General features: G+C 39.9%; 1 protein-coding gene across 2 annotated transcripts in view; it reads right to left on the bottom strand.

The window, feature by feature from the left end:
* The window catches only part of SUSD4 (sushi domain containing 4), a 239,144-nt gene that overhangs the window by 86,968 nt on the left and 129,644 nt on the right, over positions 1 to 22,532 (bottom strand). For both annotated transcript variants that reach the window (XM_063441423.1, XM_063441422.1), the window contains exon 4: positions 12,427 to 12,606. In XM_063441423.1, the coding sequence (XP_063297493.1) occupies positions 12,427 to 12,606 (180 nt within the window). The remainder of the gene's footprint in view (positions 1 to 12,426; positions 12,607 to 22,532) is intronic.

The following is a 22,532-nucleotide window of genomic DNA, read 5'->3' as shown; positions in this document are numbered from 1 at the left end:
CTCTCCACTCTACAGAGACTGCCCTTATCAAAGTTACTAACGACCTAATCGCAGCTAAATCCAAAGGCCACTACTCCATACTAATTCTTCTTGACCTCTCAGCGGCCTTTGACACCGTTGATCATGCTCTCCTTCTTCAAACTCTTCAATCGCTTGGTCTCTGTGACTCTGTCCTCTCATGGTTTTCCTCTTATCTCTCCCAACGCTCATTCAGTGTCTCCTTTTCTAATGATACCTCCTCCCCTTGCCCTGTCTCAGTTGGAGTTCCCCAAGGCTCCGTCCTTGGTCCCCTTCTATTTTCTCTTTATACTGCCTCTCTTGGCAAACTTATTACCTCTTTTGGATTTCACTACCACCTGTACGCTGATGACACCCAGCTATATCTCTCCTCCCCGGACCTCTCCCCTGCCGTCCTGCAACGTGTCACTGCTTGCCTTTCTTCCATCTCTGACTGGATGTCCTCCCGCTTTCTGAAACTCAATCTCTCAAAAACTGAGCTCCTTGTCTTTCCTCCTCCTAATACTGATCCTCCTCTTTCGCTCTCCCTCCAAGTTTGTGGTACCAACATCAGTCCATCCTTGCAAGCGCGCTGTCTTGGCGTCATACTTGACTCTGGTCTCACCTTTGAGCCTCACATCCAGCATGTTGCCAAATCCTGTAGATTCCATCTTAAAAACATAGCCCGCATCCGCCCCTTTCTTGCACCAGATACTACCAAGGAGCTTGTCCATGCTCTAGTAATTTCCCGCATGGATTATTGTAACCCTCTCCTGATTGGTCTCCCCAATAGCCGTACTGCACCCTTACAGTCCGTAATGAATGCTGCTGCTAGATTGATTTTCCTCTCTAGTCGTTTCTCTCACACCTCACCCCTCTGCCAGTCCTTACATTGGCTTCCTGTATGCTATAGGAGTCAATTCAAGGTACTAACTCACACCTATAAAGCACTGAACAACTCTAGCCCCTCTTATATCTCCTCACAGATCCATAGGTATGTCCCTTCTCGGTCTCTCCGTTCTGCCCGTGACCACCTCCTGTCCGTTGTCCGCACTCGTACGGCCAACTCGCGCTTGCAGGACTTCTCGCGGGCGGCTCCCTTCCTATGGAATAGCCTGCCTACCGCCATCAGACTCTCCCCTAGTCTTGCATCTTTTAAGAAGTGCCTTAAAACCCATCTCTTTAGGAAAGCTTATGGCCTCCAAGACTAACCCTTACCTCACATACCTGTCTCTTGCCCTCTCCGAAAGGGCAGCCCACCTTATTTGATTGTAAATTCCTGTCCTAATGTGTTTTACACCCCACCTCCTATAGAATGTAAGCTCGTTTGAGCAGGGTCCTCTTCAACCTATTGTTCCTGTAAGTTTATTTGTAACTGTCCTATTTATAGTTAAATCCCCCTCTCATAATATTGTAAAGCGCTACGGAATCTGTTGGCGCTATATAAATGGCAATAATAAATAAAATAAATAAATAACAGGATGTTCAAATTGTCGAACGTACTTCGACTTTAACCGAAGTGTCGAAGTGGAGGCGACGGAAAGGGTCAGCGGTGTTCGTGTATTTGCGTAGCCGATTTTAGTTCCACATATTCTTTAGCATACACCGCTGACCGCGTTCGACTAAATTAAAATGGCCGCCGCCACGTGTTCCTTTGTCGAATGGCGGCCACTTCGATGACTTCGGCAACTTTGGCACTTCAGCTGCATCCGAAGTGCCATATAAAAAGTGTCAATCCTTCCCCAACCGTATTTAAAGGGCCAGAATGAGTGACATACACTCTGGTATGGCCGAATACTGTTTTTAAAGGGCCCAATCTCCCAGGGCCATAGTCCAGAGGCAACAGGCGGGCAACCAGGCTCCTCCAATGCAATGTGGCGAGATTTGTCTCGTCACAACGGGTATTCTGGAGGATTTAGAGGTTAACAGGCAGGATAGGTAGGTAACAGTAAGATTAGGTAGCCAGCTTGGAGGTTTAGGAAGATTAGGTGGGTAGCAGGTTACAAGGGATTATTATGAGTAAGTGGCAGGCCAATCCCCAGATTAGGAAGGTTAAGTAACAAATTGTGAATGGGTAAAATAAAGTAGGTGCCAGATTGAGGAGGCATTGGTGGGGTTATATAGCAGGCTAATGAAGATGGTAGGCTTTTACAGAGAGATAAGGTGGAATGTTTTTGAAGGAGGTCAAAAGGATGCTACTTGCACTAAAACAGCTTTATCTTAATGAAATAATATCGGTTTATACATCACGCTCCTTCATTCTCACTGCTCAATTCTCTGCCATTTGGATGTTTAATCAGTTTTGTTACCACACTTCTCCTGGTTGTGACTCCCACTGCTTCCATAAAAAATGGATTTGTATTCTATGAGATTTTACAGCACAGTGTGTTTACTATAGGAGTTCCTATCTCTTGCTGTTTTAATTGAAATTTAATCCCATGCAGGAGTCTGCTGCAGGCTATGACAGACAATTAACAGAGCGGGAGATAATTAATTCTAAATTAAACACTTAGACAGTTCCTTCAATACTTGAGAGATTTGATTATTCACAAGCTGAAGTTTACCATATTTACAGTACAGGTTGGTTATTTTTCTTATAAATTTTTAATTAAAATATCTGGGTGCGTCTTATATTCCAAAAAAGTTGTCAAGTTGGTGGTGTCAAAAGGTTTGATAACAATGTGGCCAGGCCAGATCCCGATAATAAATATTTTGTCAGGTTTAAGCTTTAGCTTTGAGACAGTTGCATCCCTCTGCAGGCTGAAAACGCAGGTTAATATGATTTTTATTTTCACATTTACCCGCTTCCTCGTTCTTATGCTTTACGTCCACTCCAGGGGGATACTGATCTAACAAACCAATGTCCTATCCCTAGGAATGCTGTAAAAGTGCATTGTGCATGTCTGACAGATAATAAATAAAAAGAATAAGACAGCGCTAGATAACTTTTGGCAGCAACCTTAAAAAAAGGGAATCCCTCAAACCCTTTGAAATAAGATAAATAAATACAATAAAAAAGGCTGCGCACAAATATAAAATCCAATGGTTTAACAAAAAAGGAGAGAATAAGTCCAGCTATTATGTCCTTACAAGTGTCCTTGGATGTTGAGGTCTTCTACTTGTGTAGTGGTATCACTTAATATGAAAGATAAAAAGGAACAAGGAACAACCAATGGTGTAGTACGTAAAATTCAGATATAGGCGTGAAAAATAATAGTATAAAACTCACATTTACCAGAGCTAATGTCCAGCTCTGGAGTGAAGTGCGTACAGCGGTTTAATCCCCGCTTATGGGATATAAAGCAGGTTCCTCTCCGTGAGTGGTTTTCAATTCTCGGGATAAAAAGAAGAAACAGCCAATAGTGCTCACTGTATGGCAATATAAATAAGAATAATAAAAAATTGTACTTACAAAATAAGAGCAGACACACTGCTCTTTGACGACAGCTTGGGTGGATTGATCCCCACCTAAGGATTTCTTTGGGTACAGGAAACTTCCAGGAGTATTCAAGGTTTCTTATAAAACCAGTAAAAAATGATAAAAATAACAATAAAAAGCCAGGGTAAAATAGAAGTTATGTGTCTATAAAAAAGATAATTGGCACAAACAAATGACCAAAAAATACTTTAATATATAAAACACAATATTTTAAATATCCATAACGCGTTTCGTCACACAAGGACTTTTTCAAATGGAATAACATGTTTAACCTGGCAGGTAGATATTATATAGGAACATAATTATTTGAATTTTGGCGCCAAAACTTGGTCCATCCAATCAGAATTAAAAGCACGTTTAAAACTTAAAATACGTTAATAGCTTAATAGAAGCTTTGTTTATAATATAGCAGCATGATTCTAATTAATATAAATCAAAAACGAGGGTGGGAAAGTATAAATTTAAACTTTTCAAAACGGTCACATGACCGGCATCACTTCCGCATTTCGGAAGTGTAGCCGCAATGCTCAGTGGGAAATGTAGTCAAATTTGGCCGCGAGCGTTTAAAACTTAAAATACGTTAAATAACTTAATAGGGGCTTTATTTGTAATATAGCAACATGGTTCTAATTAATATAAATCAAAAACGAGGGTGGGAAAGTATGAATTTAAACGTTTTAAAAGTTTTAAAACGGTCACATGACCGGCGTCACTTCCGCATTTCGGAAGCATAGCCGCAATGCTCAGTGGGAAATGTAGTTCAATTTGGCCGCGAGCAACGGCCGTTTCCAATCACATTAAAACTTAGACATATATTTACCCATATTCATCTGATGTTAATTCAGGGATAAATTGTAGAAAACGAAAATGCCAAATATTATTTATGGACAGTTGAAAAATGGTCACGTGATTATCGGCAATAGAGGCCGAAATGGATTATGGGAAATGTAGTTAAAATGGAAGACTAAGAGGCAAATACCCAAAGGGGACTAGGAAAATAAGGGGAATAATATGGGAAGAAAACATAAATACATTTTGATAAAAGGAACAAATACACCTTATATTAAAAAGGGCCAATACTAATCAAATGGGCAGGATAAATAAAAGATTGGGTTATTAACAGGTAGCAATAAGACCATGATATATGTAAATAAAATGAATGACAGTAAAATCTTGCTTTAAAGGTACAGGCATCAAATTATATAAATATTTATAAAAAATTATGTAAATCAAAATCTGCATTGAGGCCATGGGGTATAAGAGTCTGAAGTTTATACACCCATTCCATCTCTGTTTTTCCAAGTAACTTTTTTATATCACCTCCACGCCAGGAGGTAGAGCATTTTTTTATACCGATACATTTTAATAGGCGTGGGTCTTTATTGTGCATAATAAAATGTTTGGATACTGTATGGTTTAGGTATCCATTTTTAATATTTCTGCAATGTTCGCTCAGTCTTATCTTTAGGCACCTTGTGGTCATCCCCACATATTGGAGGCCACATGGGCACTCGAGCAGATAGTTAACATTTTTAGTATTGCAGCATATAAAATCATAAATATCATACACTTTTTTGGTTTGATTAGACATGAATTTTGTAACTTTAGATGAAATAACATGATCCACAGTTTTACACACAATACATAATTTGCATCTATAAAAACCTTTAGTCTGAGGGAAAAAGTATAGATTTTTTGGAGGAGATTTTTTAGTAAAATTTGTAGTTAAAATTGATTTAAAATTGGGTGCTCCTCTAAAAACAATATTTGGGTGAGCGGGTATAATGGGATTGAGTACCTCATCGTGTTTCAGTATGTGCCAGTGTTTTCTTATTATTTTTTTAACATCGTTGCTTTTATTATTAAAATTAAAAATAACAATTTTAATAATAAAAGCAACGATGTTAAAAAAATAATAAGAAAACACTGGCACATACTGAAACACGATGAGGTACTCAATCCCATTATAGAAAAAACCTTAACACACAAAGTGCAAGTGAGGTGAGGTATTTTAGTTGCTCTCTTAATAGGTGCGACTTCCCCAGTGTTTAAAAACCACTTAAAAAACACAAGATTAAAATATAAAACAAAAAACAGATAGGGGGCGCTCCAAAATAGTAAATCAAGGCAAAGAATACTTATACAGACTGGTTCTTCAGTTCATATGTACACCACCTAAATATCAAAGATAATAGCACATAGCATAATACTGCATGGTGGAAAACTGATTAAAACAGTGTATCAATTGCCAACTCACAATCTGCAGAGCCACGTATAGTAGGCTCTGACTATAATCGCATGCTCTGTTATCTCAGGAAATACACCTCCGCTCTCAATGCCCAGAACTCGACTGATCCCAGGAGTCAGCAAAGAAAAACAGTCGGTAGGTCCAGAGTATTCAAAATGCTAAAAATAGCTATTTAATCAAAAGTATTTTAAAATAAACAATAAAAGATATATTGTATACAGCAAAAAACACTAACGCGTTTCGACCCGATGGTCTTTTTCAAAGTGTATTGTCCAACTGTCCGGACGTCCTTTAAATATCCTGTCCAGATGATCATCTTTGGCGCCAACTCGATTTTCCCGCCAATCGTTCATTCACTTCTCTGTGTTGTCACCATTTCCGGCTCTCAGTGATGACGTCTTTCCGTTTCCTGTTGCGTACGGCGCTTTCCTTTTGCATCCGCCGGTGGCATTATGGTCTTAGTCGCCATCTTTGAATATCCACACATCGGGCAACACTAAGTTTTGTTCACTCATTAATATTGCAAAAAAGTCCCGAAATATGAGAATACTTAATCAATTATTGCACCACATTTACAGTAACATGATAAACTCATCCTGTATATCCCAATACTATAACCTATATATCCAATCATAATTAAAAAATATATAAAAAATATAATTCACTATATACAAATATTGTTATTAAAACATATATCTCAAATATGTATAAAATATGTGTAAAATATATATATTCTCATTTCAATCAGAAAAGGAGGGGGAAGGAAAAAGGAGAAAAGAAGAGGAGAATGTTATTATCATAGATATCTTAATTCATTATTTTCATTTCTTATATTAATGCGCTAATTTCAAAGTCGCAGTTTAGCCCTTTCGGTGCTAACGTATCTAAATTAAAGATCCAGCCCATTTCACATAGGCTAAGGGCTGCATCAATATCCCCTCCTCTCCAATGACGTGTAATGTTTTGAATTGCATAGAATTTCAGCCCTTTTGGGTTTTTGTCGTGATGCTCTAAAAAATGCAGCGAAACACTGTGATTTCTAAAACCTCTTCTGATGTTATACATGTGTTCTCGTACCCGAGTGGCCACACATCTAGTGGTTTTACCCACGTATTGTAGACCACACGGGCATTCGAGCACATATACAACATTTTTGGTTTTACACGTCATAAATGATCTAATTCCATACTCCTTAGAACTGGACTGGGAGGAAAAAGTGGTAATTTTCTTTGTTAGGTTACCTAATGATTTACACCCGGAGCGGAGGCTCTTAAACAACAGTTTTTAGAAAAGGGATATGTTGAAAATGATCTAAATGGATCCATTATGCAGGTCAGACAGATGAATAGAGATGAATTACTGGAGTATAAAAAACCAAAAGATGGGGAGAATTCTAACGTAGTCCCTTTAATTGTCGATTTTAATAAGAATCATGCTCAAATTAAGAAGATTTTTAGAAAAAACTGGTATTTGTTACAACAAGATAATGAGATTAATAAGTACATAGGAGAAAAACCCAAATTAATATATAGGGGAGTCCAAAATTTGAAACAAGTTTTAACCAACAGTTTTTTAGAAAAATCGGACAAAGATTTTATAAGTATTAGTAGAGAGTCTGCAAAAGGTTTCAATTATTGTAAAGATTGTATGGGGTGTAAATCATTAGGTAACCTAACAAAGAAAATTACCACTTTTTCCTCCCAGTCCAGTTCTAAGGAGTATGGAATTAGATCATTTATGACGTGTAAAACCAAAAATGTTGTATATGTGCTCGAATGCCCGTGTGGTCTACAATACGTGGGTAAAACCACTAGATGTGTGGCCACTCGGGTACGAGAACACATGTATAACATCAGAAGAGGTTTTAGAAATCACAGTGTTTCGCTGCATTTTTTAGAGCATCACGACAAAAACCCAAAAGGGCTGAAATTCTATGCAATTCAAAACATTACACGTCATTGGAGAGGAGGGGATATTGATGCAGCCCTTAGCCTATGTGAAATGGGCTGGATCTTTAATTTAGATACGTTAGCACCGAAAGGGCTAAACTGCGACTTTGAAATGAGCGCATTAATATAAGAAATGAAAATAATGAATTAAGATATCTATGATAATAACATTCTCCTCTTCTTTTCTCCTTTTTCCTTCCCCCTCCTTTTCTGATTGAAATGAGAATATATATATTTTACACATATTTTATACATATTTGAGATATATGTTTTAATAACAATATTTGTATATAGTGAATTATATTTTTTATATATTTTTTAATTATGATTGGATATATAGGTTATAGTATTGGGATATACAGGATGAGTTTATCATGTTACTGTAAATGTGGTGCAATAATTGATTAAGTATTCTCATATTTCGGGACTTTTTTGCAATATTAATGAGTGAACAAAACTTAGTGTTGCCCGATGTGTGGATATTCAAAGATGGCGACTAAGACCATAATGCCACCGGCGGATGCAAAAGGAAAGCGCCGTACGCAACAGGAAACGGAAAGACGTCATCACTGAGAGCCGGAAATGGTGACAACACAGAGAAGTGAATGAACGATTGGCGGGAAAATCGAGTTGGCGCCAAAGATGATCATCTGGACAGGATATTTAAAGGACGTTCGGACAGTTGGACAATACACTTTGAAAAAGACCATCGGGTCGAAACGCGTTAGTGTTTTTTGCTGTATACAATATATCTTTTATTGTTTATTTTAAAATACTTTTGATTAAATAGCTATTTTTAGCATTTTGAATACTCTGGACCTACCGACTATTTTTCTTTGCTGACTCCTGGGATCAGTCGAGTTCTGGGCATTGAGAGCGGAGGTGTATTTCCTGAGATAACAGAGCATGCGATTATAGTCAGAGCCTACTATACGTGGCTCTGCAGATTGTGAGTTGGCAATTGATACACTGTTTTAATCAGTTTTCCACCATGCAGTATTATGCTATGTGCTATTATCTTTGATATTTAGGTGGTGTACATATGAACTGAAGAACCAGTCTGTATAAGTATTCTTTGCCTTGATTTACTATTTTGGAGCGCCCCCTATCTGTTTTTTGTTTTATATTTTAATCTTGTGTTTTTTAAGTGGTTTTTAAACACTGGGGAAGTCGCACCTATTAAGAGAGCAACTAAAATACCTCACCTCACTTGCACTTTGTGTGTTAAGGTTTTTTCTATAATGGGATTGAGTACCTCATCGTGTTTCAGTATGTGCCAGTGTTTTCTTATTATTTTTTTAACATCGTTGCTTTTATTATTAAAATTGTTATTTTTAATTTTAATAATAAAAGCAACGATGTTAAAAAAATAATAAGAAAACACTGGCACATACTGAAACACGATGAGGTACTCAATCCCATTATACCCGCTCACCCAAATATTGTTTTTAGAGGAGCACCCAATTTTAAATCAATTTTAACTACAAATTTTACTAAAAAATCTCCTCCAAAAAATCTATACTTTTTCCCTCAGACTAAAGGTTTTTATAGATGCAAATTATGTATTGTGTGTAAAACTGTGGATCATGTTATTTCATCTAAAGTTACAAAATTCATGTCTAATCAAACCAAAAAAGTGTATGATATTTATGATTTTATATGCTGCAATACTAAAAATGTTAACTATCTGCTCGAGTGCCCATGTGGCCTCCAATATGTGGGGATGACCACAAGGTGCCTAAAGATAAGACTGAGCGAACATTGCAGAAATATTAAAAATGGATACCTAAACCATACAGTATCCAAACATTTTATTATGCACAATAAAGACCCACGCCTATTAAAATGTATCGGTATAAAAAAATGCTCTACCTCCTGGCGTGGAGGTGATATAAAAAAGTTACTTGGAAAAACAGAGATGGAATGGGTGTATAAACTTCAGACTCTTATACCCCATGGCCTCAATGCAGATTTTGATTTACATAATTTTTTATAAATATTTATATAATTTGATGCCTGTACCTTTAAAGCAAGATTTTACTGTCATTCATTTTATTTACATATATCATGGTCTTATTGCTACCTGTTAATAACCCAATCTTTTATTTATCCTGCCCATTTGATTAGTATTGGCCCTTTTTAATATAAGGTGTATTTGTTCCTTTTATCAAAATGTATTTATGTTTTCTTCCCATATTATTCCCCTTATTTTACTAGTCCCCTTTGGGTATTTGCCTCTTAGTCTTCCATTTTAACTACATTTCCCATAATCCATTTCGGCCTCTATTGCCGATAATCACGTGACCATTTTTCAACTGTCCATAAATAATATTTGGCATTTTCGTTTTCTACAATTTATCCCTGAATTAACATCAGATGAATATGGGTAAATATATGTCTAAGTTTTAATGTGATTGGAAACGGCCGTTGCTCGCGGCCAAATTGAACTACATTTCCCACTGAGCATTGCGGCTATGCTTCCGAAATGCGGAAGTGACGCCGGTCATGTGACCGTTTTAAAACTTTTAAAACGTTTAAATTCATACTTTCCCACCCTCGTTTTTGATTTATATTAATTAGAACCATGTTGCTATATTACAAATAAAGCCCCTATTAAGTTATTTAACGTATTTTAAGTTTTAAACGCTCGCGGCCAAATTTGACTACATTTCCCACTGAGCATTGCGGCTACACTTCCGAAATGCGGAAGTGATGCCGGTCATGTGACCGTTTTGAAAAGTTTAAATTTATACTTTCCCACCCTCGTTTTTGATTTATATTAATTAGAATCATGCTGCTATATTATAAACAAAGCTTCTATTAAGCTATTAACGTATTTTAAGTTTTAAACGTGCTTTTAATTCTGATTGGATGGACCAAGTTTTGGCGCCAAAATTCAAATAATTATGTTCCTATATAATATCTACCTGCCAGGTTAAACATGTTATTCCATTTGAAAAAGTCCTTGTGTGACGAAACGCGTTATGGATATTTAAAATATTGTGTTTTATATATTAAAGTATTTTTTGGTCATTTGTTTGTGCCAATTATCTTTTTTATAGACACATAACTTCTATTTTACCCTGGCTTTTTATTGTTATTTTTATCATTTTTTACTGGTTTTATAAGAAACCTTGAATACTCCTGGAAGTTTCCTGTACCCAAAGAAATCCTTAGGTGGGGATCAATCCACCCAAGCTGTCGTCAAAGAGCAGTGTGTCTGCTCTTATTTTGTAAGTACAATTTTTTATTATTCTTATTTATATTGCCATACAGTGAGCACTATTGGCTGTTTCTTCTTTTTATCCCGAGAATTGAAAACCACTCACGGAGAGGAACCTGCTTTATATCCCATAAGCGGGGATTAAACCGCTGTACGCACTTCACTCCAGAGCTGGACATTAGCTCTGGTAAATGTGAGTTTTATACTATTATTTTTCACGCCTATATCTGAATTTTACGTACTACACCATTGGTTGTTCCTTGTTCCTTTTTATCTTTCATATTAAGTGATACCACTACACAAGTAGAAGACCTCAACATCCAAGGACACTTGTAAGGACATAATGTCTGACAGATGTACACACGTGTAATTGGAATAACTCTTCACCTTGCAACAACCTGACATGGGGAGAAGAGAGGGAGTCTGATCAGTGTGATCATGTAGAGCAGGCTCTGGTGTTGGGTTTCTCTCTCCTTCTGCTGCACAATAATGCCCTGTTTCTGTCATTAGCAGGCTAGTCTGAAATCAAACTGGTTGAGAGGGTGGGGAAGCTGAAGAAACTCCCCCAGCTGAAAGTTGTGCCCAACAATGCAATCTTACCAAGTTTATAGTAAGCTCAAAAACATTTATTACATACTTTTTTATGTATGTCTTGCTTTATGTGTACATTTGTTTAAAAGTGTTTGCTTGCCGGTTTAAAAAATGATTATAAAGTAGTGATATATATGCATGGGCAAAAAATTTGGTGCGGTTCGGCACTTCCGAAATGTGGGACTTCAGCAATTCGGCACTTTGGCAATTCGGTTTGGCACTTCTGAAATTCAGGACTTCAGCAATTCGGTACATCGCCAATTTGGGACTTTGGCAATTCAGGATTTCGGCAATTCCCTTACCTCTAACCTTAACCACCACAACCTGGCAATTCGGGATTTCAGCAATTCCCTTACCTCTAACCTTAACCACCACAACCACTTACACATCTAGGAGTAGGGTTAGATTCCTGTCATCATTCACGTAATTGTCCCTCCCTCTCTTGTTTTGCCACTTTTCAGAAATCCAAAGCACTTTGGCACATCTGAAATTCGGCAATTTGGTTTAGTTCGGCACTTCCGAAATTCGGACATTCGGGAGTGTCCAAATTGCCGAAATTCGTCCGAATTTACATTCGGAACGAAACAAATTGCACTTCTCTATTGTAAAGTGATTATTATTGTAAAGCATGTCACTTTAATGGGCACATAAAACTCATCATGTCATGTGGGTTCCCTGTTATTTGTCACACCACTTTAATATAATTTGATATAGACAAGATACTCTGTACCTATAGCATATGTATACCATAACCACTACAATACGCTATAATGGTTATGTTGCATCTAGTGTTTTTTAATTTAAACCCAGTTACCCAGCAAGAGAAAATGTATTCGCTTTTGATTATGACATTCGAATGGAGATTCTGTGAAAGCTTTCGGCAATGCATGAATAAATGGTTCATTGCAAGGTTCTGTACTTTTCCACTAATTCATTTAACGACAGATACTAATACAATATGTTGTGACATTGTACTGACCTTGACACATAGGCAGATTATCCCATGTTCCATCATCTTGACATACTGAAGCCATGTTGTCTAAATCAGGGTAACGAGTCTGAAATCCTTCTCGGCAACTCATTATTAACTTGTCTCCAGTCTTGTATGTCTTGTTAAGAATATCGGCATCTTCAATGTACGGAGTAAGGCAGTCTGTCACTTGAAGTTGAAAATATGACGCGTATTAATAGAAGTAGAAAAATACAGTTTTTATATTTAGTATAATAATAGTTTTACGTTCATCCACTGTCCACAGTTAAATATATATATATTTTTTTTTATTTTAGAGCTTCAGCTCTAATGTAATAATACATTTTAAATTTCAACATATCGCATGAAGATTATATTCATAGATTTATTTGACAGATAAGCTGTCTTTTCTAAATTAATGTCATAATAAAAGTGGAAAAGACATTGTACTATACTGATTATTTATGAAAGAGACAGTATAGATAATACAAATATACTGAGTCCTTTCACAAAGCTTTAGGGCAACAATAACAAGAAAAAAAATATTTGTCAGAATTTCTGAAATTATCCTTCGTCACAGTCCTGCTTTGCTCCAAATAAACTGAAAGGGTTAACTTCCACAAAGCTGTTTCAGTGGACTGATACTTTAGGACAGGCATAGGCAACCTTCGGCACCCCAGATGTTTTGGACTGCACCTCCCATGATGCTTTGCCAGCATTACGGGTGTAAGAGCATTATGGGGGATGTAGTCCACAACATCTGGAGTGCCGAAGGTTTCCTTTCCCTGCTATAGGAGATCATACTGAACACAATCTTGCACAGTTTTAAAGATTGTATTATATAATTTCTGAATACTTAGCTTTGAGTCTAAAACTTACTGGGTTATTCACTTAAGTAAGAATTCAAAGTGAATTTAAAATGTAAGGTCAAAATAGTCAAACTGGAATTATTCTCTGACTCAGCTCTGCTGGCAGGTAGGCTACTCTGACCTTAAATTTGAAATTAATTTTGAATTCACTTTGAATTCTCCCTTTAATAAATACCCCTGACAGTCATTTCAGGATCACAAGAAAACGTGAACATTAGTGAACTGACATTGTGGCATTCATCATATCCAATGCTAGGTAAGAAACACTGTGAATGCACTGGCTGAGCATAATCCATTACTCACACAAACACAATAGTTAAAGTAGAAGATACCTGTACAACATGTACACTCATAGAAACATAGAATGTGACGGCAGATAAGAACCATTTGGGAGGCTGCCCCTACTTAGTGGGAGTTGGAAGCAACACCATATCAATTGCCACAAACGATGACAAAGCTAAAATGGTGGACACATTGAGGACAAATCTGACATCTTGTTCAGGCTGGACAGAACTTTCGCAAAAAGGGTACATGCTTACCTCGGCTGTACCGGAGGCACAAGCTCCAACCTCGCGACAAAACATCGACCATGCCTCCCACAAGCACAGGACAGCGCAGAAGCAGACACCCAAGCAGAGCAGACGTACACACCCAAGGAGACTTCACAAGGAGATCTTGCAGGGATCCCCAACCTGGGCCGGAGAGTTAGTCCGTCAGTATCTATCCTGGCTACGTGGCATGCGGCATGCATCCTCCTTACAAGGCTGTGCTCGGCCCTTAGAGGACATCGGTTGAACGAGACTCTGGGACTGTGAGGTGAAGCTATCCACTTTACTCTCCCTAAATATCTGATTTGGCGAGACTCTGTTTTATTGTTTGATGCCTCCTTTACGAGCATATTTAACTGTTATCTGCAGTTTATTTTGCAATGCTTTCACTGCTTATATCCTGAGGTGCAGCAAAGTCACTCCTACATGGGTCACATAATCTGGCCCCCCGGGGATATAACCTTGTTGTACCTTCTTTAGTGCTAATTTGTCTCACACCAACAAGAATGCAGGTTCTTAGCATGACCCTTACAATTTACAGTGTTGGGACCAAGAATATCACAGAGCTCCGACCCACTGTCACAGGAGCAGCTAGTTCCTTTCTGGAGCTGTCGAAATGAATATCTTTAACCCTAATAGTGGAGACAAGAGTGATTTCTAAATTAATTGGCCTGAGAATTTATTAAATTATTAATAAACCTAAAGGTGTCAATCTTCTTCTCACAGTCCATGAAGATAAGTGAGCGTCATTAACAGTTTTAATTGTGTTGTATAAGAGCTCATCAGCCAGGAGCTTCATGAATGATTATGACTCAAGGTGGTAGAACCAGATGGTTGGAAGGAAATTGACTAGAGATTACTGGCTTCAGTAAGTACACATGGAGATAAATATTATACTGTCGGGTTAACTACAGTTAAAAGGTGCCATATTGTATGAATCCCACCACAAGGTTCCACAATATTGATGGCTAAACAAATTTTAATTTGGGAGAAAAACGTCACAAGCAGCATTGCATTCTGCTTAAACTTGCTTCAAGAAGATATGCCTCAAATGGTACACTATTCAGACAACTTCTGACTGGATACGGGTGCATGTGGAGGGTTTCGAAGCTCAACCCAAAGTGGAAAAGGAATTTGAGTAGCAAAATCCGAAACATGTATTGCTGAATTGCAGTACTTCAGTAAGATCTCACGGAAGAAGAAATAAAACCAGAAATGAATTCATATCTGGTTAATTCCAGTATGAACACCCACAGGGTTGAATTATCCCATTGTGGTGTTTGTCCCAATAGCCTGTTACCCTAAAAAATAATTGTTAATATATCCATAGCTACTGCAGTATTTAAAAAACAAAAACAAAAAAAAAACAGTATAGTCCATATCTTAAAACTATATTTATCTTTCTCTCGTAGACTGGAATAAGAAGTTTATAACAAGTCACTCACTGCAACAAAGACCTGTTTACTGAAAAACAAGTGTTTTACTACTTGTCTAGTATTGGTAGATAGGGAGAGATATAGCTCTACACTGGGTTCTTTTTTTCTGCTCTGTTCTTTGTTGTTTTGTAAGGTTCTTGCAGAAATTAGCAATCTGAGTAAAATAAATTGTGTAGGGAATACAGAGGAGGGGCTTTGTTTCAATTATAGGTGAGGACAAGATGGATTGTTATATTAATACTCCCGAACATCGCGAGCTCGAGAGGACCAGCAAAGGAAAAAGAAATCAATGCTAAATTCATAATTGCTGCATTCTTGCAGAATTCCTTCATTTATTTCTGCAGCTTTGAAAGAAGTAAATAGGAAAATTAGTGATATCTCAGGTGCATTACTGAGAACAAAAGTTACAAAAAGAAAACCATTTTGCATATGAAATTTATGGACTTATAACGTGTACTTTCTCAAATAACGATTTCAAAATGTTGTGGTTTTAAATGTCTCCCTAGCGATTTGTTAATAGTAGCCTGTTCTTTCACCAATTAAGCCACCTGAGTCCATAACCCTGTCCCTAAACTCTATCAGGGTTATACATTGAAGTGGAAATTCAACGCGAATTCAAAGTGAATTTTAAATTTAAAGGAACCATATATATTTATAGTCACCAAAACAACTTTAGCTCAATAAAGCATTTTTTTTGTGTACAGATCATGCCTCTGAAGTCTCACTGCTCAATTCTCTTCCATTTAGGAGTTAAATCACTTTTGTTTCTGTTCATATAGCCCTAGCCACACCTCCCCTGGCTGTGACTGACACCGCCTGCAGGGAAAAAAAAAAACATTTAATTTTCAATCAGATGTTAACTTAACTTAAGTTCAATTTACAGAACAGGGGATAACAACTTCTAAAGCAAATTAACATCGGACTGAAAATGAAATCATTTTTTCGTGCAGGCGGTGTCAGTCACAGCCAGGGGAGGTGTGGCTATGGCTGCATAAAGAGAAACAAAAGTGATTTAACTCCTAAATGGCAGAGAATTCACTAGTGAGATACACCAAAACTGCATCATTAAGTAAAGGTTCTTTTGATGCATATAGTTAGGGTTACGATGTTTTTAGGGACACATGTAATTTTGTTATATTTATTAAAACGCATGAAAAGGATTGCCCTGCAGTATGTATAATGCATATTCTGCAGGATTCTTCACTGCCTAATTACTTAATCTTATACACCTTCTGAATTCTACATAATACAGGGCAACCCTTTTCATGTGTTGCCCATCAATATGTATGCGTGATATGTGTCCCAGAAAACATGGTGGACATGGTAACCCTACCTATAGTGCCACTTTAAAACCAAACAATAGATTGTGAATATACTTCCATTCAAGGCTGGTAACTAACGTAAGTTTACCAGATCCATCCTTTTTTGTTGGACAGCTATGATTTCAGCAGTCTGTTTGACAACAGATGAAAAGCGATGCCGGGCAGTATGTGGACATCCATCTTCTTTTGTAAGGAAATCTGTTAATTAATCATGGAATCGATTAATCAAAATGCAGATCCTATAAGAACTGTTTTTATTATGTATTATATATCTTTCTGGGAGCAGATGAAAATGAATTATTATATTACTGTTGGGCAACACTTTTTTTTCATACAATCTGTCAACATGAATAAATTATCGTTGGCTGATACGTAATAGAAGACCTGGCAAACATACAAGCTCAGAGCCTAATTATCGGTGCAGTGATGTAGGCTGGAGATGTGGATAGCTTGCGATATGTGAACTGCTGGCAAAAAGGAGGGTGTTACATAGCTCTTATTAGTGGACAATGAGGGGCTGTCCTATTGAGCAGGACACAATGACAAAGAAAGATTTCGTACCTCTGCCTCTACTGTGATGGAATTTGTAAAGAGCTTGTTAACTCTTAGATACAGTGTACATGTATGAGTGATGTCTTGGACACTTTTGTTATTATACTTTATACATCGTAACTTTAATATGAATAGCACTGGCCAGGTTAACAATGCTACGTAGACACCTGACTCAATAGCGAATAGAAAGCAGGGATAAGGTTGGATGGGCGTGTTTATTGAATGGTAATGTATGAACATGTATGTTCTCTTACCTTTGTCTACTTTCTCAGTTTTCTTGTGTTAAAGGAGCAAAGCTGTATTCCGAACACTACAGTGTCCCTTGCCCCCCCTCCGCCATGACAATTAATAGGTTAAAACCACACAACGCTGGCTCTGTCTCCACGTCCTGCAAAGTCAGTGCAGAGGGCTAACCTACTGCGCATGTGTGTTGAGCACCATGCACATTAGGCCTTCCCCTTAGGTAAGCATTGAATCAATGCTTTAATATGGGTGATTTGAAGCCGCTGGATATCCTCACAGCACAGTGATTGTAGTTAGATTGCAGGGTTAAGGGAAGAGGGACACTACACCCAGACCACTTCAATAAGATGGGTGCCTATAGTGTCCCTTTAAAAGCTGTGGATATCACATAACAAGGTAATGGAAAACCTTGTCACAGTGTATGTTATTTAATATTATTTCCATTGCTGCTCTGCCAGTCAGGTTGAGATCTATATAGCAAATGGAGTGCAAGAAAAGCTAATATCAATTCCATATTCTCGATAAAATAATGTAAGCATCCCTAGATAAAGCCCTGTGATAATAACCAAATTTAATGTGGGGGCAAAACTGCACCATGATGTTTTGACAAGGTTTAAGAGAGAGTGGAGTGCTTGTGTGTCTAGAGAAACAGTCTTGATCCGTCCTCAGTCTCAAAGCATATGTGGACGATTTCCAGACTTAATTAAGGAGCAAATTCACTCTGTGTAATCTGTGTTTATACAAGTGCATGAATCTAAGCCTGACACGCAGCACTGTGCTTTAGAGTATATTACACGTGCTAGGAACAAGAAGCAGGCCCAGTGGCGATCAACACTAAGAAGAGCATTCATGCAACCAGGCTTGTTCTCCTCTGATATAAGGTGGAGGGATTTCTTTACTGATGACAACTTAAAGGAACACGCCAAACCCCCTAAAGCAAGAAACTCAGATTTCTGAAGTCCTCTATGGGTTCACAGCAGGTCCACTTTGTCATTGTATGTTCTTTTTCAAGAGAAATCAACACCTTTATAAACCCCTGGAGAACAAAATGACATCCCGCAGGGTTTTCTTCCTAACTTGAAAGAGCTCAAAGCAGAAGTGGGGGCTTCTCACAGACAAACATTGGTTTCAACGCTTCTCTATAGCCTGATTGAGGTGAATACCGCACATGCGCTCTGTGTCCTAATGCTTCAATGAGAAGCATTGGATTGGATTGGAGATCTTCACTAGTGATATTTTTCCCAGGGGTGGGGCAAAGCCGTGGCGAAAAATTGGTGTCGGCACTGGATTAGAGGTAAGTAACTTTTTTTTGTTTGTTTGTTTAGGACAGAGTAATGGGGAGAGGCAGACCATTAATCTAAGATAGAAGAGAAACACTCCAACATGAGAATTAAATGTACCTACTTCTAATACTGGAATGTTCCTTAAATTCTACATCACTAATGATGACTTACCTATTATACAGTTGTATATTTGTAAAGGCGTAAAACAGATGTTATCATTTTTAAACACATATCCCCTTTTAAAATGCAAGTAGAGAGGCGTGGCTTGACCGTCGATGGGAATAGACGTGCCTTGCTAGAGCTCCGCAGCCCTATAGCCCAAAAGCTAAAAAAAGCGACCTATTTCTTCGATTTTTTTCCCCCCGAGGTGCTAAGGATGGACAGGAAAGCCCTAAAGAAGCAACCGAGGCGGGCTACCGAGTCCGGGAGCACCGTCCTCGACCTCTTAACGACCAACAGGCCACCCAGGGCCGGGACCCAAGATGGCGGCGGAACTTCTCCACAGGGCTCGCCTCGTGCAGCCCCGGGGACACCCCCTGCAGACCAGGACCTTGTGCTAGCGAAACTCGCGGAGGTCAAGTCATACCTGGCAGGGGAGATCGCACGGGCGGTTACTGTCCTCCAGACCGACATCGGGGCTCTGGGCGAGCGCACGGCACGCTTAGAAGAGCGCATGGATGCCTCGTCCCAGGCCTATAACGACCTAGCCGACAGGGTGAACCATGTCACCAGACATATGGTGGACTCTGAATTGGCGATGGAGGATATGGAGAACCGCTCAAGGAGGAACAACCTCCGGATTCGGGGCATGCCGGAGGAGAAGGGCGAAGACCTGCAGGAGCTCCTTGTAGGCCTTTTCAAGCCACTTATACCGGGGATTCCGGCGGAACACTGGGCCCTAGAACGGGCACACAGAGCGTTGAGAAGACGGAGGCCCGACGCTAATACTCCGAGGGATGTCATAGTCCGCTTTCATTATTTCACAACCAAAGAAGCGGTCATGAAGAGGAGCCGAGATTGCCCACTTAAATATAGGGGCTCTGTCTTGTCACTTTACCAAGACTTGGCGCCCTCTACCCTACAGAGAAGACGGGACTGGAAGCCTATCACGGGGGCCCTGCGGGATGCTGGCCTCAGATACTCCTGGGGATACCCTTTTAAGTTAAATGTCTTTCGAGGCGACCGGCTACATTCCCTACTACCTGGCGGTGATCCTCTTCGTTTCCTCCAGGGCCTGGACGTGCAACCTCCTTCGGATGTTCCAACGGTATCCCCTTATCCGGATGATATATCCCAGCTGAGTCTCGACTGGCAGGTAGCAGGCGCCGCTGCCCGCCGGTGACGTCCTCTGGAGCCGTAAGTTGATGTACCCGCTACAACGGAAGGGCCTCCGGGTTGGAGGGGTGAAATCCCTGTCCTAGTTGTTTTTTGGGTGGGGGGGGAGGGGAGAGGGTACGCGTTTAGTGCAGGACGATATTTTGACCCCTTTGGACTGATACGGCCACTTCCAGGGAGTTTTTTTCTCCCGTTTTCTTGTTTTTCTCTTTTTTTGTCGCAGGACAGGAGTCACCCCTTCCTTCTATTGTTTCCCCATGCCCCCCCCCCCCCGCATTGTTGAGCTACAACTCCCCTGTGCCATCGGGGGGATCCCCCCACTCCCTCGGCATTTGGGAGGGTTTTTTTTTTCTGGAGGGCGGGGGTGTTGTGTGGGATACCCTTGGCGGACCCTCTTGATTTGGGGCACTGTATGGATAAGCAACTTGGTCAACGGACTGCCCATCTCACCCGGTGAACTGGGGGATATATGCAAAGGTATAAACTCATGGGACATGTCCATGATTGTTCGAGTAACTAATGGGGATAGGCATGTAGATGACGCTTGTATTTAGGTTGGGGTTTGGCTGTATATACGTGCACTTATGATATGCTAATACCACCCTCGGAGTGGGACAGGCTAATTTCAAATGTAGGGGAGGAGCTTAGTATAAAGTTTGGAATGACCGGACATTACGGTACTGAAGCCACTGTACCACCCTCTTTTCCCTTGAAGCCATTCACACCTGGGCACCACCATTCTGACCTCCAGGGAAGGGGGGCCTCATGTCCCACGGATCTCCCCCCGCCAGACTGAAACCTGGGTTATGGGGATGCATATGGGGAGGGTAGATGTCATTAAGCGTGAACTTCAGGTGTTATCCACACTGTTAGAGGCCCTCACCGCCCCACTAGACTTTCCTGAGAGGGGGGGGGGGGGTTGACACATCCCTACCCATATACCCGGACACTGCGGCCTTCCAGTCTTATAGATCTATGAGGGCTCTGCCTGATTTTAGAGGTTGCCCACTCCTCCTCCCCACACTCGACACTCACGACCATAGAACCTACCGTACGCGACCAGATATGGGACATGTTGATTAATGACTCAGCAGCACTGACATGGCACAAACGTAGTTATTTGTAACACAGGGTATTAATACATTAGGTAGGATATCTTCACCTGCTATATTTTGTATGTTTATATCTTGGTTCCGTACACGCATGGGGGGTGGTGGGAGGGGAGATCCGGGCTACAGGGGGTCCAGGGAGGGGTCATCGGCTTGCAGAGGCCTGTACTCAGTGCCGGGGTTGACCCTTAGAAGCTTCCCCACAACCCCCCACCACAAAGTGGGGAAAAAAAAAAAAGAAAGGAGAGAGGGAGAGTAAAATATGTAAACGAAAAATACAAAAAATACAAAAAAAAAAATAAATAAATAAAAAAAAAAAAAAAAGAACCAACATACTATAACCAATCTCTCCTGCCAAACAGTGCAATTTAATATTAAGGATGCGCAACGGAGTGAGAGATCTCCTGTTATGTCCCTACCCAAGTGTGGGGGTTTCCATTATTTCCATTATTTACATTCCGTTGTTTAAGTTCTGCTATTTGAGTTCCACTTCTTAGTTCTCGCTTTTTCTGAGAGGCCAGATGGCCCCCGGTGTTACCGACGTAACACTATGATTTAACCCGAAGATCTATGGTCCAATAGGTAGTTAACTGGGCATAAGGGTGTAGGAGCCTGGGTTCCACTGTTCCTTCCGACGTTGACCGTGGCTGGGAAGTGGGCTCGTAGCCCCCACCCTGTTCTGGCAGGCGGTAAGTCCAGAATCCTATGGCAATGGACTCGGTCCAGATGCCACCTCTTACTTATTCTCATTCCCACTCTTTTTCTTCTACTTTTCTTTCCTTTTACTTTTCTCCTTCTATACCTCACTCTGAGGGGATGGGGGGGATGGAATGGGGGCCCCACTGAGACATTGGGAGTGCGGAAGAAGGGGTACCGGACGCATACCCCAAATGCCATCTCTGTCTCCACTTTCGTAACACGCATAGATATTACCTTTCGCGATGGGGATTAAGATAATTTCTCTAAACGCTAAAGGCCTAAACGCCCCTAAGAAACGCCGCCTCCTCTTTAAGGAATTGAAAAGAATGAACGCGGACATAGCTTTCATACAAGAGACCCATCTTCCCAAGCAGGCGCGGTTTCAACTGCGGGACCAAACGTACTTTGGCACATATGAAGCTCGAACACTACGAAAACGTAATGGTGTAGCTATTCTGATCAGACGCAGCTGCCCCTTTCACGTTACAGCCCACGAAGTAGACCCAGAAGGCCGCTATGTTGCGGTCTCCGGCACTTTACACTCCCACACTGTGCATCTTCTGAATATTTATGCTCCAAATACGCCGGATGTCGACTACTGGACAGAACTACGAGATAAGATACTGGGTTTGCCGCATGGCATGATTTACGTAGGGGGAGACTTTAACGCTACTCCTTGCCCAGCTGCTGACAGGAGCTCGAGAGAAGGAGGACCACGT

Source organism: Pelobates fuscus, chromosome 2 (assembly GCF_036172605.1).
Source record: "Pelobates fuscus isolate aPelFus1 chromosome 2, aPelFus1.pri, whole genome shotgun sequence".
Classification (NCBI taxonomy): domain Eukaryota; kingdom Metazoa; phylum Chordata; class Amphibia; order Anura; family Pelobatidae; genus Pelobates; species Pelobates fuscus.
This window is presented reverse-complemented; position numbering and strand designations above follow the sequence as displayed.